This window comes from Gallus gallus, chromosome 11 (genome assembly GCF_016699485.2).
Source record: "Gallus gallus isolate bGalGal1 chromosome 11, bGalGal1.mat.broiler.GRCg7b, whole genome shotgun sequence".
Lineage (NCBI taxonomy): Eukaryota > Metazoa > Chordata > Aves > Galliformes > Phasianidae > Gallus > Gallus gallus.
In genome coordinates this window covers 15594778-15617438 of record NC_052542.1, presented here as the reverse complement: position 1 = coordinate 15617438, position 22661 = coordinate 15594778, and the positions used below count along the sequence as shown (strand labels likewise).

The 22661-nt window shown below is 40.7% G+C and overlaps 1 protein-coding gene and 1 long non-coding RNA gene across 6 annotated transcripts in view; one reads left to right on the top strand and one right to left on the bottom strand.

The window, feature by feature from the left end:
* Positions 1 to 5940, bottom strand: part of CDH13 (cadherin 13) — a 432936-nt gene extending 426996 nt beyond the window's left edge. For 2 of the 4 annotated variants that reach the window (NM_001396286.1, NM_001001760.2), the window contains exon 1: positions 5796 to 5940. In NM_001396286.1, the coding sequence (NP_001383215.1) occupies positions 5796 to 5840 (45 nt within the window). In that variant the 5' untranslated portion in view covers positions 5841 to 5940. Of the gene's footprint in view, positions 1 to 4715; positions 4796 to 5795 lie in introns of those variants that run through there. The other 2 variants (XM_015292521.4, XM_046899390.1) reach the window with 2 other exon arrangements.
* A 3679-nt stretch (positions 5941 to 9619) lies between these two features.
* LOC112533250 overlaps positions 9620 to 22661 on the top strand; it is a 142141-nt gene continuing 129099 nt past the window's right edge. For both annotated transcript variants that reach the window (XR_006931280.1, XR_003077163.3), the window contains exon 1: positions 9620 to 9800. This is a non-coding gene — a long non-coding RNA (uncharacterized LOC112533250). The remainder of the gene's footprint in view (positions 9801 to 22661) is intronic.

The following is a 22661-nucleotide window of genomic DNA, read 5'->3' as shown; positions in this document are numbered from 1 at the left end:
GTAGAAAGCTATGAATTCCAGAGAGCTGCATATGAGTGTTGAAATTTGAGACTCTTTAAAAGCTTGACAGTGGATGTTCAGCTCCCTAAAAAGCAGTACACCTTAGAGATATCAAAATAGACATCCATACATGGATGTTCGCAGATATCAGTAGCTATTTAAATACTTTAATCAGCTTTTCCAAGTGGTTAGAGATACTGATAGACTGCTGTGTGCTGAAAAGATTCACTCTGCCCCACTCTTAAGAGCACATATTTATTTTAGTCTGTTCCAACCAGCTCCATCAAACCAAATCTTAAATTCCCCCTTTTTTTTTTCAAGCCAAGGAAATTAATGATGCAAAACATAGTAGAATATTGAATAAGTTAGCACTGGAATGACTACCCTACATAGAAAACAGTCAGGATTTTAAAGAATCTGATTTTTTCACCTGATAGAGAATACAGTTCATATCACAAGTTCACGCTGAAACAAGCAGCAGGCAAATTCCCCAAGATCTTTGAATAATGAAACAATGGTTAATAAAGCAAATCTTATTTTTCCACTCCTCTTTGGCGTTTAATATCCTACTGATTCGTATCTACCAGCTGCAGGACACACAAAGTAACAGAAGAGCAGTCTCCCATCAGGACTAGCGCCATACATCTAGTGATCAGAGCATGGCACAGTGTAACCATGCAACTGTGACCAAGAAATCACTGGTATCACCCAGAGTTATCAAGTATGATCTGTGTCCCACTTAGTCCTCGAGGTGAGGATGGTCTATCCCCCTTTCTCTCTGTCTCCTCCCCAGCATACATGGTAGATTGTCGTTTTGTCTCCACAGATCTTCATTGGTTAGAATACTAGTGATAACACCAAAAAAAAAAAAGTGGATTTGGTGCTGATATATGTCGAAGAGGAAGAAGGAGGGAAGAATGGATTTCCATGAAATGATTGAAGCCCCAACCACCACTCACTAACTTCGTATTTCTGTATTAAGTCCCAGATAAAGCTCTTCTTCTACCCAAAAGGTTTATGCTGGCTTAGGGACTCTGATTTCTGAGTCCAAAGCCTTCACATAGCATGTGAGTACATCCCAGCAGCTAAAGGCAAGAGATGTTCCTCCATGCAGTAATGCAGAATGAGTACAACAGTGATGCGGGAAGAGTACAACATTAATAACTCTGTTTTCTAGCTTGTCTCTACATATTAATAAAATGTTAAAAGCCTACTTATCTAGTCACTAACAGGAAGAAAATGAAAGGCAGAACTTAATGTCTTCTTGGATAGTCGCCACAGTTGTTATCTACATAGGTCTAACATCTCCTGTTGCACTAGACTACTGAGATACCTTTTAGAAATGCTCATTTCTTAGTTGACAAGTCACTGAGGATCAAGTCAACACCCTCCAAGAGATTATGGCACACACTGCATACAAGAGAATAACTTTTTTTTCTATTTTTGATTATCAGAAATGAAATATATTGTCTGAACTGCCTCTTGAATGGAAAAATGGTGTCTCAAGTAGTACATAGAAATGCGGCTTTAATTGTAATGCCATAACTCACAGAATTTCATGAATAGTTTCACTCATCTATCGCAGCACATCCCCCTTGTTTGGCAGTGAGGAATCTGGTCAAGTCCGGGTAAGAACAGTTTTAAATGGTTAGAGCTGTTGCCCATCACCAGACTAATGCACCAGGGGCCAACCTTCCCTCCAAGGCACTATTATTTGACAAAAGGTAGAGCATGACTGCTGGAACGGTTCTGTGTTTTGGGAGACATCATCTTCTGAATGAGATACTTAAGAGGAAGATCTTTGACCATACAGCCCAGTAAAAGATGCCTGCTCACAGAATGCTCCTCAATACCAAAGAATTTTACATAACAATTGGCAATGGAATTTCATCAATGCTTCTAAAATCATCCTTTTAAAAGCTCAGATATAGCACAATAGATACAGGATGTTTTTCCTCTGGAATTCTGAAATCATAAGTAATCTGAAAGTAAGCACCAATAAGATAGAACAGGGAAACATTTGGTCTGAATTTAAGCATAATCATTAATGTTATTCCAACAGACATTGTGAGCAAGAATTTTCTTTTTTCATGAAGCTGAGAAATTCCTATTGCTTTCATACCTTTGTGTTAGCTTTCAGGCTGTGCACGGAGCCCTCTTCTGGAGGAAAAAATGAAAGCTTAAGAATGCAGCAATGTGGTCTGTGCATTTGTGGAGAGTTTTAGGACTAATCTTCTCTATTCACTGTAAAGATAAGCTTGTAAAATCTACACATTTTTCCCAATTCACTTAATTACAACCCAGCAGAACATCACAGTTACTGTTAAGGCCATCAAAAATGGCTTTTCTTCCCTTCATCTAAGCTTCATTCAAAAATTTTGTGTTGAATTCATCTGTCTGCATAAAACACAAAACATACAAACCTCAGAACAACTTTCATTTTAGAAAACTAAATATATTCTATATGGGCCTTAGGAAATATTCCTTGGGAAAAGCACACAGAAAACAAACCTGATGCAATAAGTTTACAAATCTGTAGGTATTTACAGCTAACCATACGTTTTATAGAGAAAACCACAAGCTACCAGAGTATACTCTGTTTTACTCTCAACTTCAGATCAATAAAGCTGCATATTATAGATATGCTTTGTAGTTTTACAGGTGATCATGAATTAAAGGTGTGAAACATATCTTGCACCACTACTTCAGTCAATGTTCAGTTTTCCTCTTGGTGAATACAGATAAACAGTTAGTAGTAGTGCAGGCTAAGCCTTTGATAAATAAAAATATTTATCAACCACCTGTTTAATACAATTTGTAATCAACAAGGCGTCCCACTAAGCATGTGCATGTGAAAAATTGATGCCCCATTGATATTCTTGTTCTTTCATGGCTTCAAAAGACAAGTTCTCTAGATTTAACAAATATAGCTGAATTAAATGCAGATTAAGAACACACAGACCAGAAGTTACAAGTTTTACATCCTTCAGTTTTAAAAAAATATATCAAAAGAACAGAAACACATAAACATTCCATTACTTTCAGTTCATGCTCCATTACTTTCAGTTCGTGCTCTCAAAATCTCAACAGATATCTCTGAGACTTTTTCATCCACTGTAAACTTTGTCATCATTACTTTGAGATGAAGTTCTTCCTATCTTCTGCTTCCACAGAAAGTACTGCATTACTAGATTGCTATTGCTTAGAAATCATTTCATCAAAATTGAGCTTTTCTTGTTCCACTAGCATTGTATTATAGCAATCATTATTGCTACTATTGAGGGAGGAAAAAAAAAGAAAACTTATGAGAAATCCCAAAATGTGTTACAACTACTACACAGCCAGATGGCTGCATTTGTTTAGTATGTTGTTTCTCACATTCTTCTGTTTACTTTTCCTGTCACATGAAAGTTGTGCATGTGGTGTGTCAAAGAGAAAAGCTGAGCAGCATTTCAGTAATTCCCTTTTTTCTTTATCTAGAATGTCATCATTTTCACTTCATACTGTAACCTGTCAACACTCAGCATCCTCACTCCTGAGGACAGATTTGTGTGCACTTGCTTATTACAACTAACTCATTCCTTAATTCATTTACTCTTAGGCACAATACATAAAGTGAACTTGGAAGTGTGCTAAATCACCAGGTATAGGCATTGTGAAATGAATCTGCACATGCTAATAAAGTGGGGCGTGGTTTAAACACATAAATACAAAGCTATGCTAAAGCTCCACAAGCTCAGCCCTGCGGGTACTCAGACTTGCCTCAGCCTAGCAAGAAAAGCAACTCTGAAGTATTGCTAAAAGTTATCAATGGAGTGCAGAGTTAAGCTGTTTCCAGAATCCAGGGTTCTGCACTTTGTCAAATTGTAAGTGGTTACTGGTATTAAAATTAAAAATAAAAAATAAAAACACAGGCTATGTGGTTTACTAGGTCTTAGAAGTCCATCCCCCCTCTGTCATAAACATTTTCCTACAAGGGACCTAAAAAAAAAAAAATCCAAACTCAAGCTGATTAATTCAGTAGTATGCTGAAGAAAATTGAAAGGAAAAGAAAAATAAGAAAAAGACAGGTCACAGAGAATACCAACCAAACTGCAGTTCGTCAAGCAGGTCTCAAGCCCAAGGTCAGGGGCACCAGCTTGGTGTACCCCCTGGTTACACCACCACCAGGTGCCCCCTCTCCCCCAGCATTGCCTCCCATGAGCAGCTCTGCCAGCCCTGCTGCTTGCCCAGCCTGGATGTCAGCCCACTTTAACAACTTCTCTGCAGAAGCCTTTTGCACACCCCTAGCCTATCCCAGAGGCTCTCAGCCTTCCCTGGGCAGTAGCTTGCATGCTGAGGATCCCCCTTACATACACACACAGCCCCAGCCCCAGTTGCTGGGGAGGCCTTGCAAGAAACCCCACATACATTCACTGCTTCATGCTGCTCTGGCACCTCAAACTCATCCTTCTCCAGTACATTCAGGCACGTATGGCCCAAAAGCAGTTACTTTTATTTATTACACTCACTGAAGCAGGACTGTAACCCTGAACCCACCCAAATGCCTCTGTGCTTGCTCACATGAGCTCCGATCACACAGTGCTTCACTGTCTTGCAGCTTCAGCCACCCACATCAGTGCCTTTCCTCCAAATCAGACTCAGCCAGGACCCAAATATGCCCACCCGGACCCACAGCTTATATGTTATAGTTCACATGGCTGCTGCTCACTTACACACGCACCCTTGGTGTGCCTCCTCTCAGCAGCAGAGCTCTCCCAACAGTCAGCATTCACCGTTCTCTCCTTGCTCTTCTATTTTGGAAAAGCAAACTAAATTCTTTCTGGAGACTGCAGTTGCTCAAGCATGAGTGCACAGACTCAGGAGTCCCAGCACTACTTCGACACTAAAATCTACCAAATCCCTAAGGGTTAACAAAACCACTAGATCACCAGTCAAAAAGGAATTAACTTTTATCTCCACTCAGAGCACGGGGTGCCAGTGCCACCATCACTAAATGCAAGAGTTTACAAAGCTCCTAAGACAAAAGAAAGAAAGAGGCATTTATGCTGGACAACAAAGGATTCTCAAACCTCCCCAGAGCTTCCAAAAAGTAAGCCCTGAAACAGCAGCAAGAGGAAAAGAGAGCAACCAGAAGGTGTTGAGAAGTCAAAGCCCTGCGAGACCCTTTGCTTTGACAGACAGCAGCAGCGGGGCTTTAGCAGCTCTGTGTTTTTAAGGCTGGGTGTTTTTTCCTCTGCTTTCTGGCAGAGGGGGATCTATTACATTTAATAAGAGAAAGGCTGCATAGTAAGTCATTAACAGTAATACACATCTATCAGGAGAGAGTACGGGAAGGGAGCCTTTTGCAAGGTCTGATTTTATTTTTCTTCTGCATTCTCCCCTCCCGTTTTTAAAAAGCAATAAATAAAGTGGGCTGCCTATAACAGCCTATCTGCCTACTACCCGGCAAAAGCCACAGAGGAAAGAGGCAAATCAAAGTTGCAGCATTTGATATGACAGAAAATATTGCTGCTGCAGCTGCTACCGAGACACTTGAAAGATTCCCCCCCCCCTCCCCTCCCTGAAAGGAAACAAAAAAATGCTATATATCATACAGCAAATTTCTTGTAATTGTAAATCAGGCAACTATGAGATACTATATTCCTAGCAACTGGCTTGTAGCAGAGATCTTGCATCTTTCAACAGTAATTCAAGCAATATATAATTACACAAATCAGACGTGAATTACAAATACTTCCAAATCCAAATGCATAAAAGAAAGAAGAGGAACAAAAAAAACCCACATTTCTTACCTGGGACAGCAGAAAGGACAGAGTAAGTTGAGTTTTGTGCTGCATTTTGCCAGACTAGAACGTACCAGAGGCTTTTTCATTCATGCACTCGGCTGCACTGAGCATATTTTCACTGTGAAACAGCCTTTGAGAAGAGACTCTGCCTTGAGAGCCAGCCAACTTCCCAAATAGATCAGCAGCATCATCACTAAAGCATTGGATAGAGTCTGATGACCAGAACCAATGGCTTTACAAGGATGATTTCTTCACAAAGCATCCCCATTTTGCATCACACACATTGGGCAAGCACCTCTCACAAACACAGCACCTTTAGAAAGCATTTTGCTTTGGTGTATTTGTGTGTTTAGTTTCAGTCTAACAAATCACACCTTGCAGATCTCAACAGTATTTTCCCTTTTAGAGAACTGAATTGCACAGAGAGAAATAAAGAGCAACTCTGAGCACCGCTGCAAAGATGTTCTCTTTATTAAAATGTTAATAAGGTGTGCTTTATTTTCAATAAATCAAAAAAATGACCACTGCAGTTTTAGTTACTTCCAAGCCTCAGAAGAAGAACACAGCAGAAATACAGATTATACTTTGTGTTTTCCCTTCAATCTCACAAATCACAATGAAGACAGATCAATTCTAACCTGCAGAAAAAAATCCATCATATGGCAATAGATTTTATTAACTGCTCAGGTAATGGCAGAACTGGCTTTTGATTAAATGTACTTGAATCTAGGACAAAGTTTCTAAGGTGCATACCCTCCGATAACAAAAACTTTTCTTGTTTGAAAGAGGGAACCTGGTGTCCCAAGAATATGCTTTCTCTGGATTGGTTGTGTTGCAACCAAGTAACACCAACAGGCAGACCAAAGACCGCAGTTTAATTCCCCCCACTCGAACATTTTCAGCTCCACCTCTCCTGCCACTCCCCGTCGTCACAACACAAAGAAGGACAGCGCTAGTCCTTTTCTGACTTGTCTTCTTGAAGTCACCGGGGTTATTTAGCAGTACCCTTCCCCCATCTTCAGTATTGTCTCAACCCTCCTTTTCTCTTCTGACTTTCCACTTTTCCCCTTACTTGCTCATCTGGCAGAGGTGGCTGCCATCACACCCTGTTCTGCCCCACCACGGGTGATTGCTGAACCCATGAAGATGAGCAGAGATACAGCGAGCAGAGGACAGGCAGCCAGATGGGAAAGTACATGCTTTCAGAGAAGCTGCCAGCCACTTTGAGTTCCTCAGCATCAGCAGGTGCTCCCTGCAGCGAATAATGTAAGTTGATAGCTTCCAAAACTACTGTTAGTCTACTGCTCACAGCTCACGTATTTTACTTATGAACTGGACAAAAACTGAAGGTAAACACTGTCTTTCACATCTAGGTCCTCACATGCAGCACTCTGTTCCAGTAACTTAATCACAGCTGAGGATCAATTAACACTCAAGACAGATCACTATTCAGACACATACATCAAAGCAGGTTTTTGGTGGGTTGGTTGGGTTTTTTGTTTGTTTGTTTTTTGTAGTTGGCTAAGGAAAACAGCTTTGCATGGCAAAAAGAGCCACATTTAAAAAAATCTATGACTAAAAAAAGTGACCAACCATTTCCCATTGCTCCTTTAAAGTCTCAGCTTTCCCCCCATAGCATAAATCCCAGCCTTAGGAGAAGCACCCCAGAAGTTTACCAAGCAGCCTGTGGGGTCCCTGCAGGGCTCAGCCTGCTCAGGGCTGTGGATCACACACCTCATAGCTTTTGTGGGACCACTGGGATTTGGGCAGTGCATGAAACCCCACAACTGCAGCCAAACAGCTGAGTGAATTTCCAGACCAACCAGAAGTAGGTGGTGGCTGAGAGAAACAAAAGCATATCTACATCTTGTTTCACAGGAAAAAGAGTCATTAATTAATATACGCATATAAAAAATAAAAAGCTGCACTGTAGATGATTCACTCCAGAGTAATGCTTGTGGCAAAGCAAGATTTGAGCTGATGCTGGCAGTTAGCTTCCATGTGAGATACCACACAGTGAAGGGACCACCCCACAAAGGAGGGCAGGAAAGGAAGGACAGGTTTGAGCTGTTTCTGTGCTGCCACAACCACAAGAAGCCATGCTGGGCCTGCTGCATCACCTTCAGCCTCACCACTGGATGTTCCAGCACAGCCCCAGGGGACTTGGACCCAGCCTCTGACCTTCCACTGGGATACCAGCACACTATTAGAGAAAAAAAAATTTGCTAACTTCTTACCTCCAGTTCTCCTCAGCTGGTCCTCCAGCTACAGGTTGCAGAACTTTGCAGGCAGCTGCCAGGCGCAATATGGCGGAGCGCGAAGCCTGCCTCAGAGCTATGGCTGCAGCGACTGGCCGCTTCCGGTGAAGGCCTCTGTGCTGCGTGAGGGCGGCCCTGGGCACTGATCGGAGCTGAGCATGGGTCAACAGGAACCTCCAGCAGGCAGACTCCAAAAATCAGCCCTGAGAGCCAGCATAAGGCAATGGCTTGCTACAGGTAGGCTCCCAGAAGGAGCAGGGGCATCTCTGCTAATTACACTGTTAATGAAAAGCTGGTGGATTTTAATTTAGAAAGTTAACAGTGGTGAAATGCAGTGCAGGGTTTGGGGCCTAGTCGAGAGAGAAACTCCAGGATTAAGCCCTTTGCTTTTAAAGGCTTTTATGGTGAGCTGTGCTTCTCTTGCCCGCTGGCTGCTGATGTAAATTGTGAGGTAATTTTAAGCAATGATTGAAATGGGTTTTGGTTTGTGAAGGAAGAAGGTTCCTGCTGATACCTTTTCTGGATCCAAGCCTAAATTAACTGATGTCTGTAACATGCTCTGCAGTCTTTGGATATGAGATGCCGCCCTTTTCAGTTACAAAAATTTAGGCAATTTGACACTTCAGCTCACTTCTTTTTCCTCGTGTTCTCTGGCAGTAGAGGCCAATGCTGAGCTGGGGCTAATAGGAACAACTTTAATTGCCTGCAGCACATAGGGTATTGCCAGAGATAGACCCATTAGTGGATGAGGGAGGGACTTTATGGAGCAAAACATCTCTGTGCTGCCAGAAATGCCTTTTGACCTTTGGAAGATGAGTGCCCTGACTCTATCTGTAAAAGCTGGCGATTAACTGCCATGAATCTATCAGAAGAACAAGGGAAGGGAAGTTCACTTTTGTATTAAAGTGAGTCACATAAGAAGCCTGGATGCAAGAGAGAGGGACTAATTTCCTCTGCTGTAGCACTGGCAATCTATATACTCCTGGCTGCTAGACCACACTGCAGTTTCTGACTCCTTCAAGTATGGAAAAAGACTATAGCACTGGACAGCAACTGGGAGTTTGTACGCGTGTTTCAAGGACAGAAAGAACAAAAAGGGCACATCTCCAATGTAGCAGCACAATGCAGTGCAAGACAACTTGATCCTTTTCTGAACAGTGACTGGCCCTCAGAATAGGTATGGTCAAATTTATTTTAGGAAAGATAGGCCATGTATAGTGTGGAACAGAAATGCATTTAAGCCAACTAATTTGAGAGTGAGTTTAGCTGCAGCATATTTGACATTGACCTTATTATTAGGAAAAACACGCTTGTTAGGGCTTTCTGAAATCCTGCTGAGTTCACTCCAAGAATTGCCAGGGAAGAGAAGAAAACAAGCCTGACCTGCTGCGTCCATCAGACTTGGCACTGCTATGCCTACAGACCCACCACCGCTTCCTCAGGCCAAGAAGTTCTAGTAAATATACCTGACTAGAGCCGGAATCTGTAGCAATAGTGAAATCTCATCTTGTGCCTGAGGTTCTCAAGCAGGAAGAAATGAATTAACTAGCTGCCGTAATGTTTTGTTCTAGAGGACAGAAATTCAGAAGACTGCACTGGAGTTAAATTAGCTGAGCAGTTAAGGAATATGTTTTCAATCACTGCGGTTTTCTGCCAAAATATGTTTGGATAGGGATTTTCAGCCTTAATGCAGCTGAATTGTCTTTGAGAAGGCATCACGAAAACATGGAAGTTGGAGTTTTGCAGTTTGAAGGTGAGTCCACTGCTTTTTGTTCTGTACCTTACCCAGAACCTCCATAGTACCTCTCCTACCAGTATTTCTTATGCTTATTAGCAAAAGAAAGCTTGGCACTAATGCAACTTTCTATAAAACCTGTGGGACTGCTGAATGCATTGTCTACTGTTATTTTGCTACGTCCCACCCCAAGTTCTAGAATAGTAAATGGGTTTTGTTTTCACACATGCAAACAAGAAAGTTACAGGCAACTAGAACAGCTTGATACTGCAGTGATAAGAAATAGGATGTGTTTCATTGTCAGGAGAGGGATAAAAATGGTGAGTCAGACAGGAATCTTACACTTCAGAATAAATCCTTAAGAGACCAGTACACTCTTTTCTTTCCAAAACAGAAAAATAGTCCATGTTTATTACCATGAGATCTGTTTCTTCAGCTTTTAAAGCAGAAAGACCAATTACTTTTTGGATTTTCACTCTGAGTCCCTTAAATATAAGCAACGTGCGTGTTCAACTTCTTGCTGTAAAATATTTTAGGGTAACAATTTGCAATACTGTGCTCTAATGCTACATCTGCTTGCAGACTTTGTTTTCCTGTGTTAATCTTTTTTTTTCCAGAACTAGAATTGGGTATTAGAACTACCTACACTACTTACCCAGCTAGTACAGTTCTAATCATGATCTGCTAGTAAAATGCCTCATATTTTGAGCAGATAAGGAATGGAGGCACAGTTTTGCATTTTATAAAACTACTATGTGAAAATGATTATTATTATTTACTTCTAACTGTATAGCCTTCAAGTTAGCATCCTTCAAGATTGCCGCCTTCTTCTCTATCCCAGGCAAAATAAATAAATAAATGTTTGAACTAACTGTTATTTTAAATAAACAAAGAATCATGTAATCTTCTAATCCTTACTTAAGAAGCAAGTCATTCTTTAATCCACCCTTCATCTGAACTAAACTGGGGATGGAGTGAGAAGAGCTTTATGTATGCATTGGGTAGGATGTCTCACAGGATCTCTTTCATGGAAATGACTTTGCTTCTATCCCTTTCTCTCTGTGGGCCCTGCTCTTCCACTGACTTCCAGCATCTAACAGCTTTCTGGAGTGTTGGCAGGTATTTTCTCAACTCTGTTATGGACCTGTACTTAGCAGATGAATAATTGCAACTGAGCTTGCTCTCTAACCTTGCCCCAGCCATAAAGCTCCAAGGCACTTTTGCTTAGTCGTTTTCTGCAGCAATTCAGTTACTTTCAGTCCTATAGCCATATCCATGGACAAATATTTCAATTCCAACCCCTTATTTACCTACTTTTCAGTAATACAAGGTTACCTCACACATTTTATTTGTCCTCTCCAAAACATAGGCATGTAGCAACTTAATCCTGCAGTGCTACTGAAGGAAAACGGAGACGTGGGATGCAAAGGGACCTGATTAAGATCATAAGGGTGATCAAAACTGGGCCACATGCTAAATGACTTTGGCACTGCCCCTTCCCTCTATTGAAAGAACCAGTCAGCCTTCCCTGGGGAACCTGGGAGCTTCCTTTGTTATTGAACAAAACTAAAGCTAAAACGCAGTTTAATGTAAAAATATCCATTGACTGAGCTGTTCCATTCCCAACATGTGCCCATCCCTCCTCATTTTACCACCACCACTCCTTTACCCTCCCACTATAAGCATGCTTGTTTCTGGCCTAAATACAGGTGTTCTGGAAGCAATTACAGCTCTGTAGGAACAGAATATGATGCACGGCATCTCATCAGTGCTCTCCCTTCATTAAGGGAATGACCTCTTGTTTCCTTTCTGACCTCACCTATTGTTTAGGAAATGAATGGACATAGGAGTGAGAAAATTTGTTTTGGCAATGGGATCTGTATTTTCCAAGCCTCTATTATACTGAATTCTGCCCAGAAATATAAATCAGAATAGTTACCAAAAAAAAAAAAAAAAAAAGCACAAAGGAGCTTATCATTCCCTATTTTATTCCCTATTTTGGTAGTAACTATACAAAGTCAAAGTCACTGCATAAAAATCCACTATGCAAATTTATTAGAAAAGTTACTCTTTCTTCTAAATATTAAAAAAAAAAAAAAAATCTACCGGAAAAAGTGGAAAAAAAAGCAAGTTATCACTGTCAGAGTTTCCCCTAAGACATATCCAAACTCAAGATACTCATCATGAGTTATGGGAAAGTTAATGCTGTAGGAATAAATTAACCACAGAATTTTAATGGCTTTATTGTGTGACAGTTTCTAAAGCCCAACCAAATAGCAGCTAGCAAATTCAAATGTGAGAGATATGCTCTTAATTCCCACAGTCATAGATTTCTTTTAAAAATCCCTTCTTATGATATAAGGGTCATTTCGAATATTCTAACATGAATATATGGCTTACTTATGGGTAGCACATTTCACCATTCTCATTCAGCCAGAAGCCAGCTTAATCTTTCATCTTTTAACAGAGGAACAGCAGATGCATAAGTATATTTTAGGGGGAATAAAATAGTTGTGAGTGAGAGGGAGAATGTGTCAGTCTTTGAATATCTCTGTGACCAGAACTACAGCTGATAGATAGGCCTAAAGCTGTTAAACGTCCCGACTCTGGGCTTTCACTGAAAAGTGTTGTGCACAGCTCTGTTCCCTGCCTTTTTCGGATGCTGTCTTTGCACTGTCCGGTGCAGCTCTATGTTTCACACACTGTAGTCATAACAACATGGCTGCAAAGCCCCTCCATCAGAATCACAATTCTAGCTGCCTTGGGCATGGCCGCAATTAGAGGGGCTTGAGTTAAAAATGGGCTCAGACTGTACGGCTGTGTGTCCTGACATCTGCTCCAGAAGAATGACAAGAAGGTAGGAAAGTGATGTGAGCTAAAATTCCCTTATAACGTTTTTTAAAAATGGCCGTTTTTGAGTACCCTGACCTGGAAGAATAAAATGGGCAGGATGAGCAAGCTTAGGATAAGCCAAGGGATCTCTTTGTCCCACTGGACTCTGAATGCCAAAGATTTTAGCTGCATCAAGATTTTACCCTCCCTCCTTAAACTCTTCCTTTCCCATTAATATTCACAACCTTTTCCTATGCAACTGTCATGACTTTTAGGCAGATGAATATCTTACATGCTTCTCAAGGGTGTCACATGCTATTTAGTATTTTCCCTCTGGTATCAGCACCTGTTAAGCATGGAAGTAAAGCAATTAGTCTTACATGTTTGGCTTCAAAAATTGATTTTAGGATGTGTATCCACATTACTGGTAGATCTGCCAATTTAAAATCATGATAACCCCTTCAATAATAAAATTCTTTAGTCTTGAAGTGTAGGAATTACACTGGGAAGTTGTCTGGATTTCCCTTTCTCTTGGAGTTTTCTATATTATCTATCCTTTTGTGACAAAGCTGGCTGAGATTATGTAGCCTTAAAGGAAATTTGTCTCTGCTGATCTAGAGAGGACAAGAAAGAAAGTCCTTTGGATGGAGAAGGAAAAAGCAACATTTTAAAATTTGGTGGTCTTGTAGAAAGATATTGAAAGAAAGATATTTCTAACCAGAAAGAAAGATATTTCTAACCAGAAAGATATTGAATTTGAACATGAACTGGTATTTTTTTCAATCTAAGAAGGCCTAGTGATCAAGTTGGATAAAAAGTAGCACTATATTACTGTGCAATTACTTTAGACCTATACTTGTGGCATCTCAGAGAACAGCTTAAATCAGTTAGGCCCGGCTTTGATAGGTCACTAACTGCCATTACACTACCTGAGCGTTCCATTGTAACAATGTACACAAGCACTTCTTATTATTAAGCATATTAAAATGATCTGCAAGAAAGCACACTGATCCAGAACTCAAATCACAGGATCCCTTCTGTCCTCTTGTATCCTGGAGCTGCACTGTGCCTGATGCAGCTTCAGCTCTGTAAGGAGGAATACTTCCCAAACAGGCTACTCTGTATACACCAAAAACATCTGATTCCTAAGCAGCTTTTTTACAAGCCTTTGAATATTATGCATAAATTCTCTGTTCATAGTGTATCTTGAGATCTCTTTGTATTTTGTTGTTTGTCTTCAATTTTGTATCTTTCTTATGTAAAATTCATTAAGCTCTTGTAAATATAAGGAGAAAACTGTTCCTTTTGCTTTTCCCCTTGGGATTCTGGAAGGTTACCTTGTTTTGTGTGCAGATATTGTCTCTCTCCTGGGCGTAGTTTTTAATACAATTTTTAGTTTGTAACTTCAAAAAGGGGCAGCTCACAGTGTTTTGCTAGGTCCAGCTCTAAAGTGAAATAAATCATTTCCTTTGAATTAATGGCCCTTTACGCTAGAACAGAACTTAATCATATTATCTTGTGTTAGTAGTTGTGTCCAGAAAATGCCATCTTTTTGCTATATAGGCCCCCTAGAGAAGGAAAAATGAGGTTGCTCTGGGTCATTCTGGAGCTCTGAGGTATCACACAGCTCTTGCACTGAAGTCTCTTGTCGACTGCTCATGTACTAGAACACTTTTGGAATTTTGCTTCCATTGACAGAGGAAGAAAGCACTTACTTAGCTTAGAGGAATGGAATGCAGGAGGATGTTTTTCACTCAAAGTGTGGTGATGCACTGGAACAGGTTGCCCAGATGCCCCATCCCTGGAGGCATTCAAAGCCAGGCTGGATGTGGCTCTGGGCAGCCTGGTCTGGTGGTTGGTGACCCTGCACATAGCAGGGGGGTTGAAACTGGATGATCGTTGTGGTCCTTTTCAACCCAGGCCATTCTACGATTCTATGACTCTTTGAACAACCTACATCCAGATATTTAATTCCTTATTTTTAACTATGTTTTCAATCAAAGTAGGACTTCAGTAAATCTAAGGAAACCTACTGGGCATGTTTGAGAAAGAGTTGCGCTGCAAATTCTCTTGCATGTCATCCAGGCAGTATTAGCAGGTCAGTGGCCTCCAGGGATCTGCAGTCGACTGGCACAAATTAGAGCAGCTCTACTTCTGCTAGATGTTAAATGTTCTGCTTTAAGTTGAACCCAGTACAGGCAAGCCAATAGATCTAAGAAGCCACAGCCAGCTCCATAGTTCCTTTTTTCCTTACATTGTGATTAAGGCCATCAGAACAGGAAATCCTTTGAGCTGCAAGTAGTTGGAAGCTGGAAAAGCACTCGAGGGAAACATTGTAGGAGAGTGACATTCCTGCTCCTTCTTAGGCATCTGTTTATGGTTACTGTTTCCCTTGGTCCCCTCCAAGAAACAAGCATAACTGCATTCCCAGAAACATTTTAAATCTGCGTAAGAAGGTGAAGGGTCTGTGCAGCTGCAGAGCTGTGCCTCACCAGGAGAAAGATGACACAGGCAGATGGATGGAGCCAGGACAGCTGTTCTCGTGGTAGGTACTGAATAGATCCAAGTAAGGAAAAATAACCAAAACAAACAAACAAAGAGGAAGAAAGAAAGAAAAGAAGAAAGAAATAGGATCTACTGCAGAATATTACAAGTATTCTGTAGGAATAGAAGTATTTTCTAAGAAGGACTTTTTTTCCTCATGTAGGAAATAAATATCTTTCTGACAGCAGTTGCAATTTCGTGAAACCAAAATCACTTCCTGAGTGCTTTCTCATAGGGATCAATGTCTGGCTCCAACAAATGGTCAACATTAGCTCTTGAAACCCATGCACCACATCCTGTGTGGTCAGATTTTCTAGTTTCGGCTCTAGAGAAAGCAACTTCTCTGCATCACAGTTTGGGGATGTAGCAAAGGTGAGATGCTGAGAAATGCCAGTTTTCCACTTCTCATAGAGTCTCAAAGAGTTTCAATAGCATCCAGGTGAGAAGAGCTCTTACTGGAAAGCTCAGGTGAGAAACCATCATAAGTACACCTCCTGGAACAGCTCAGGTAGATGGCTGTGTGCGAACGGGACAGTTGCCAGGTCTCTTCCTTTGGTCTAAACTTCTCTGGGAACAGCAAAGTGTTTGTGTCCCACCATTCTTGGCAGTCCAGCATATGAGGAATGCTGCAAAAATAACATTTCATTATAAAACTTATAGCTTAAGGTACTGGCGCCATGCCCAAAACCCAGCCTGCTCACGAGAGATGCTAAGATTTTGTGCTACAGTAAAGTTGTTTTTTCAAGTTCTTTGAATCTCTTTATATCTTATTTGGATTTCTTCCTTTTAAGTAAAGAAGGATTAAAATAAAACTCCAGGCCAGAATGTACAAACTGAAATACTGCACTATTTTTGGAAGAAAGCTTGTGGGAATGCTGACTCAGCTATTGGAGTCAGTGCCTCCCTGCTTTCCTTCACACTGAGACCAGATTTAAATAGTTAAATGAGATACACATACAGATGTGTGGGCACAGCTGATTTTTCTAGCCAGTGGCTAGAGACTGCACCAGCGGTCCAGTGGGAGCAAATAGGGTAATTAACCCTTTCAGTTCATTGAATCCTGAAACCTAGGGATACAAAATAATAGCAATCAAATGTTATTAAACATGCTGAGTGCTTTAACAGGTAATCATATACAATCAAGCTCCAATAATAAGAAATAAAATTCACCTATGATTGCATCCAAGTCAAAACAGTTAAAGCAGATGCAAAAGGGGATTGTAAACTCAGCACAAAAAAAACTTCAGGGTATCTGCTTATTTCAAGATCTAATGGAATTTACTAAATAAGTGAATCAACTGACTAAGAAGTGATAAAAGCGGCTTTCTGAAGTGAACAATCAGATTGTATCCTCTTTGGGAAACATCATTATATATCTACATAACACTTTTTCAAAGCGCATAGTTATAACGTTGCCAGGGTGCCATCAGCCTGAAAGTAAAAAAACAATAGTTGTTGAAAAACTTCCTCAAAAACAGCTTTTAAGCATGGAAAGGTGTGAAGATCTGGGTTTAATCATAGATCAAGTTAAGAAGGAAAAAAATAATGAAAAAGCATGCCAGCGTAGACAGAACGCTTCTTCAACACTTTAAATAAGTTGCAAAGAATAGCTGCAGACAACGCTTTATACTCTGTTCAGAATGTGTCGGCTCATAAATTAGGAGGCCTATTCTGCCATTGCAAGACATTGGGTCAGTAACACAGGAAAAGAAAATATTAATACCATTTTCAATGTAATAAACAAAAGTAAATAGAGGGACATTTCTTTATCAGTAGCTTTCAAGCGATTTCATATGGTGGTGGGGAGAGGGGGGGTTGTGCCTCTATGCAGCCAGATAATATGGGAGTTGATCCAAGTACTCTGTAGCTTTGAACTGATGTGGAAGAGAGAAAACTGTGCACTGATCAGGGCTGTAGTAGAAGAACTGAATCCAAGGAACGAATCGAGCTCCTTAGGAGCTGTTTCTCCAAGTGGTAGAAAAAGAGTATAATTTCTTTCTGCCTCACTATGAACCCTTCTGCACAGTGTCATTATTAGGTCTATGATGGAAGACAGAAGCAGGAAAATATATAATGTAATATCATTCTCTTTCAAACGACAGCATTCAGTTCTGACCTACTATTGCTGATGTATTGACCATTTATAAAACACTGGGGCTTGGACTGGTGAATTTTCCAACAGAGGATTGGAGTAATCTTCCAATTGCTTGTGAGCTGCTGCACCAGCATGCAGAGCCACTACTTCCTTCTTTCCCCAGCATCATCCAAGGCTGCAGCAGAAAGAAAACGGCCTTCAGACTGCCTGCCGCTGCTTTTATGCAAAACACTGCATATTGTAAACCTGTATTAAGCATATTTTAAACCTAATAACAAGAATAGGCAAAACTCCCTGAGGAAAAAGCCCTGAGCCTGCTGGCAACAGAGCCCTAACTGGAAATTGTTTCTGTTGGTTAACCATAGAGGAGTCAGGAGGAGCTGATACATCCTGAGGGCATTGATTAAAGAAATCAGTGCTGTCACATATTTATGCCGGATTTCATTTGTTGCCATACCCCTTATTTTATGTTCCTCAGGTTCCACAAAAGCCTGGTGAGACATCGCTGCTTCAAACACCTATTGCTGAACACAAATTTTGCCTGGGTTCACGTGGTTTCATGGGTTTTAGCAGCAGTGAGTTCAGTGAAGCTTAGCTCCTTGCTCTGACAGTTTGTAGGGAATTTATCCCAGACCATTTCTTCCACACCAAGAAATGCATTAACCTTAGTCAGCAAGTACGATGCTGTCAGAGATGACAGGTTGCATCGTTCCTTACTCTTTGCAACGAAACGAGTAGCCTGAAAACACATTTAGGTTGATACATTTTTCAGGCCTTTTACAATATGTACACAGCTGCTTTGGTTGACAGAACTAGCCAAGTATTATAAAGCACCCAAACATCACATCTTTATCTCCATGCTGGTCTAGTAAGCAAAAATATTTTTAGTCCCCATCAGAGAACTCAAGCAGGTGCTATTTGTCTACAGCTAAATCACCTAAAGAAGTTGTTTCTTACTATCTGTATTTGCTGAGGCAATTCATAACTTTGGCAGAACTGGTCAATATGTTGCATTGACCATTGCATGTGTGAGTAATGCAGACCTGAGGGTTTTGTGGAATATTTTGTCTCCTTTCATACGTAAACTGAAAAGGGTCATGGATTTCATACCTATGAATATAATTCTTTATCAGGGAAGTTTAGTCAAGAGACAAGCATTACGAGTGATTTTGGTAGGAGCTGCATCACAGCTGATGTTTTGCATTTCATGAGAGGAGACTCCTTGGATATCCAGATGAACAGAGCAAGACAGACAATGTACAATAGCACCATCTGGTGACTCCCTGTAATCATACTGTTGCCCCTAATTCATAGCAAAAGGATCTGTTACAAAAAGAAGGAAAAATAAGGATATACATATTTCTAAATGGGAGCAGAATTCAATACAAAATTGTTTTAAGGTAGAGTGCATCACCTCCGTATGTGTTCAATTTTCATACTGTGCGAAAAGACAACAGCGAGGAAGATGCTTCTTAGTGGATCCAAGAAATCTATTCTTATTAAAATGCTGTGTAATTTTCCATTTTAAACTAGTAGATTTCAAATTTTACAAAATATTCAAGAGTTGACCCAAACTCCTAGAGAGAAATCCTTGACTAATATTTAGTAACCAAGAAAGCCACACCTGCACAATTCAAATGAATTGGATCGGGTTTATAATTTCATTACAACTTATTTGGGTCAAAAATTGACCCCTATGCTTACTATGCTACATCTGGATGGAAGAGGCAGATACGAGAGCGTTGTTTTGTGGAGTCTCTGCGAGGCAGTGATTCAATCACAAATATTGGTGAAATAATTACGAAGCTAATTCCTTCTGAGCCTTACCAGTAAAGATATCCTAATGGGTTTAATAGATCTTCCAAATTCTTTAATTTCCTTCCTTGCTAGCCTAACCCAGCCTGTGAGCTGAATTCTGTAGATGCTGTACTACCCAAATTCCAGTTTTCTGCTGTCTGATTAGAGACATGCTATGTGACTTCAGGCTGCATGTGACTAGAGACAGTATCTAAGCAATAAGTTGAGAAGCATGAACAAGCCAGGGTGCTTCTTTGCATAGTTATGTGTGGTTGGTTATCATTAAAAATGGAGTTGCAGGAGAAATGCTGAAGATAACGTTTCAACTTCCCATGACTGCAGCTGTGTTTATTTTTTCTAACGAATATCTGAAATAGCCAAGTGCAATAAAAATTCCTGCAGAGCTGAAGTCAAAGGAGAAGACTTGGAACTCGAATAGCAGCCCTGGAGCTTATGAGAAGTCACAGGAGAGTGAAGCCAGTAATTGCAGGGTCAGTATATGTTTTATGCGTCCAACAGATGCCCTTAATGCATTTTTCTACTGCACATGGATCCCAAATGATCTCCATTTCTCCATTGAGTTCAGCTTGGATGTGAATCTAGTTCTGTGCCTTGAATTCCTCACTGAAAGCACTGCATTATTTTACCTTGGCTAGAAACTGTTTCTTCATATCTGTTTTCTTGTATTCAGTCTTGTTGAAGGATACATATGAAGGAACAGTCTTTCTGCAGAGTATTTTCCATTTATGCATGTCTTGAAACTGTAAAGAAACCATTTTGAGCTGTCTTATGTGGTTAAGAATAAATTATTGTCCTTTTGATTTGTTGTATGCATATCTAATATTGAAATGACCTGCAGCCGACAGAGCTGAGACTTCTTCTGTCACATATCATGCACTGCTTTTATTTATTCATGAAGAGGGAACAATCCACTCTCTCACTATATATGTATGTATATTTTTTTAACAAATATATAAATTGGAAATGACCAGAGTGGGATAGGAAACTATTGACTGAACGCCATGCATCTTTCCAAATCAAAATAGAAAAGAACTAATAATCCTTGTTGCGCTTGTCAACTGTGGCCAAGCTAATGATATGATAATAAAAATAAACAAGCAGTTTCACAAATTGGCTGTAGCACACTATGGAACTTATAATATTTCACTTGTGATAGGCCTTTCCTCCTGATTTTTCCATCTCTTGGGCAATAGAATCATAGAACCATAGAATCGCTAAGGTTGGAAAAGACCCACAGGATCATCCAGTCCAACTCTTCGTTCGCCCTTCACCAGTGGTTCTCACTAAACCATGTCCCTCAACACAACATCCAAACGCTCTTTGAACACCACCAGGGTCGATGACTCCACCACCTCTATGGGCAGCCCATTCCAGTGCCTGACCACCCTTTCAGAGAAGTAGTGTTTCCTAACGTCCAGCCTGAACCTTCCCTGGCACATCTTGAAGCCATTCCCTCTAGTCCTATCACTAGTCACACGAGAGAAGAGGCTGACCCCCAACTCACTACAACCTCCCTTCAGGTAGTTATAGAGAGCAATAAGGTCTCCCCTGAGCCTACTCTTCTCTAGACTGAACAATCCCAGCTCCTTCAGCTGTTCCTCATAAGGCTTGTGCTCCAGACCCCTCACCAGCTTTGTTGCCCTCCTCAACAGAGGAAGGCTCTTCCACATCGTTTGCCATCTGAAGTACCAGTTGGGTCTTAACTGGGTCTTAATGTGCTCTATAGGACTGATGGATGTGCATGTGGGTGAGAGAAGCTTTGCACATCATTACATCCTTTGAGGGCTTGAGCCATCCAAATCTTTGGGACTGTCCAAGTCCCTCCCTTTGCAGAGAAAGGCAGATAAGAAATGCTTGTGCAGATGAAGATTTCTTCAAGGAGACAGAACTTTTTTCTTGTTCTGCAACATCATCCTCTGGTGAGCTTTTGACTTCTTGTTTGGGGATCTATGAAACATCGTTCTGAATACAGAGAACTGTTTCAGGATGATATATTGCATCAAAACAATTGGCACAAGCAGAGGAATATATTCTGGTTACCACTTATTTGCTGGTCCCATGTGTGCTCCTATCCCTCCTGTTCCTTTGCTAAATACACAGGGGAATGAGTGCGTAGGTGTAAATATGTATTATTTATTTCTTGAGCTGAGAGTGAGGTCTGACACATCGATGATTTGCAGCATTTCCCACATCTTACTGTAGGGAATGCATGCAGTGTGAGAATAGGCATTATTTAGTTCTCCTTAGCAAACGGCAGGATTTGAAGAGAAAGTGCTTATGAGTACAACACACTGCCCCTCAGATTGCCCAGCTCCCTCAATGCACATTCACTGTGTCACGTCAGTATCCAGAGTATAGGGATGCTGGAAGAGAGGTACACAGCCAGCAAATTGCTGCTTCTCACATCTGGAGAACAAGACAGGCCTGGCAGTGCCGCACTGGTTATTTCTGCTGCCATTTTGATGTGTTTCTTCTCTTTGAACTCCTTTGAAAATCCCTTCCTGAATCAGCCTGCATCTTTAGTTATTTAAATATTTAAACAGATACAGGATCCAGTTCCCAAAAGGGTTTTGTTCTCTTTACTTGTGAAAGTCACTTTATTTTCTGTCATTTTTAAATAGCATTTTGATAGCCTCAGAAATCTTGACCAGGCTTATTACTGAAAAGACAAGCAACCTCATCGGTATTGCTGCTTTGAACACCGGGAAAGTTGTGCCCAGCAAGATGCTCAGAGAGCTCTAACAAGCTCCTGCGTTGGCATGCAGCTAGTCTGCAGCATGGGCTGTGCCATGCCCTCCAATGCACACAGGCATGTCAAAGCCTTGCTCCAGTGATTCATGGGAGGTGTTAACAACCGCTGTGCCTCGCAGGGAGTGTTAACGTAACCCCCTTTCATTTCTATAATCACTTAACACTGATGTTTCAGTATTATACTCCTCATTCTGTTTGTCAGACTTTCCTCCTTTATGTATCACTTTCCACACCTAGTGACAGAGTTGGCAAAGTGCTGCTTGCATGGGGAGAGGACTGTTTAGGGATTCAGTCTGTTACATTTGAAAACAGGGCCCCCAATTACTTCATGTTCCAACTTTTGCAATCTTCAAATTGTAAATCATTTCTGCCAGGTGTTTTTTAAAGAACAGAATTTTAGATGTTGGGGGAAACGGTGAAGGAGCAGAGATCAATTTATTCTTGGTATAGTTTCCTTGTCATGTTCTAAACCCTTAAAAATGAAAGTTTCACTGTGGCCAGAGATAGAAATGTATCACAAAAGGAGTTTCTCAAGCTTATAAGCCATTTACTGGAAGTCAAATGTGTATTGAAGGGTAGGTGCAATTTAAAGTTGTTTCCTATAAAGCATTGTTAGTATTTGGTGGACAATGGTAGATGTTATTAAAACATCTTTGAAAGGCAATGGAATAATTCAGCCAACTGTTCCCCTGATTTCACTCTCCAATATACCCATATAAAAATAATATCCCTTTGATGGATTTTTTTTCCAGAATAGAGTACTGTGTATCTGAGAAACAGGAGGAAAATATTTCCTGCAGTATTTCTTCATTGATTAAGAGCTTGTAAGAAGAAAAAAC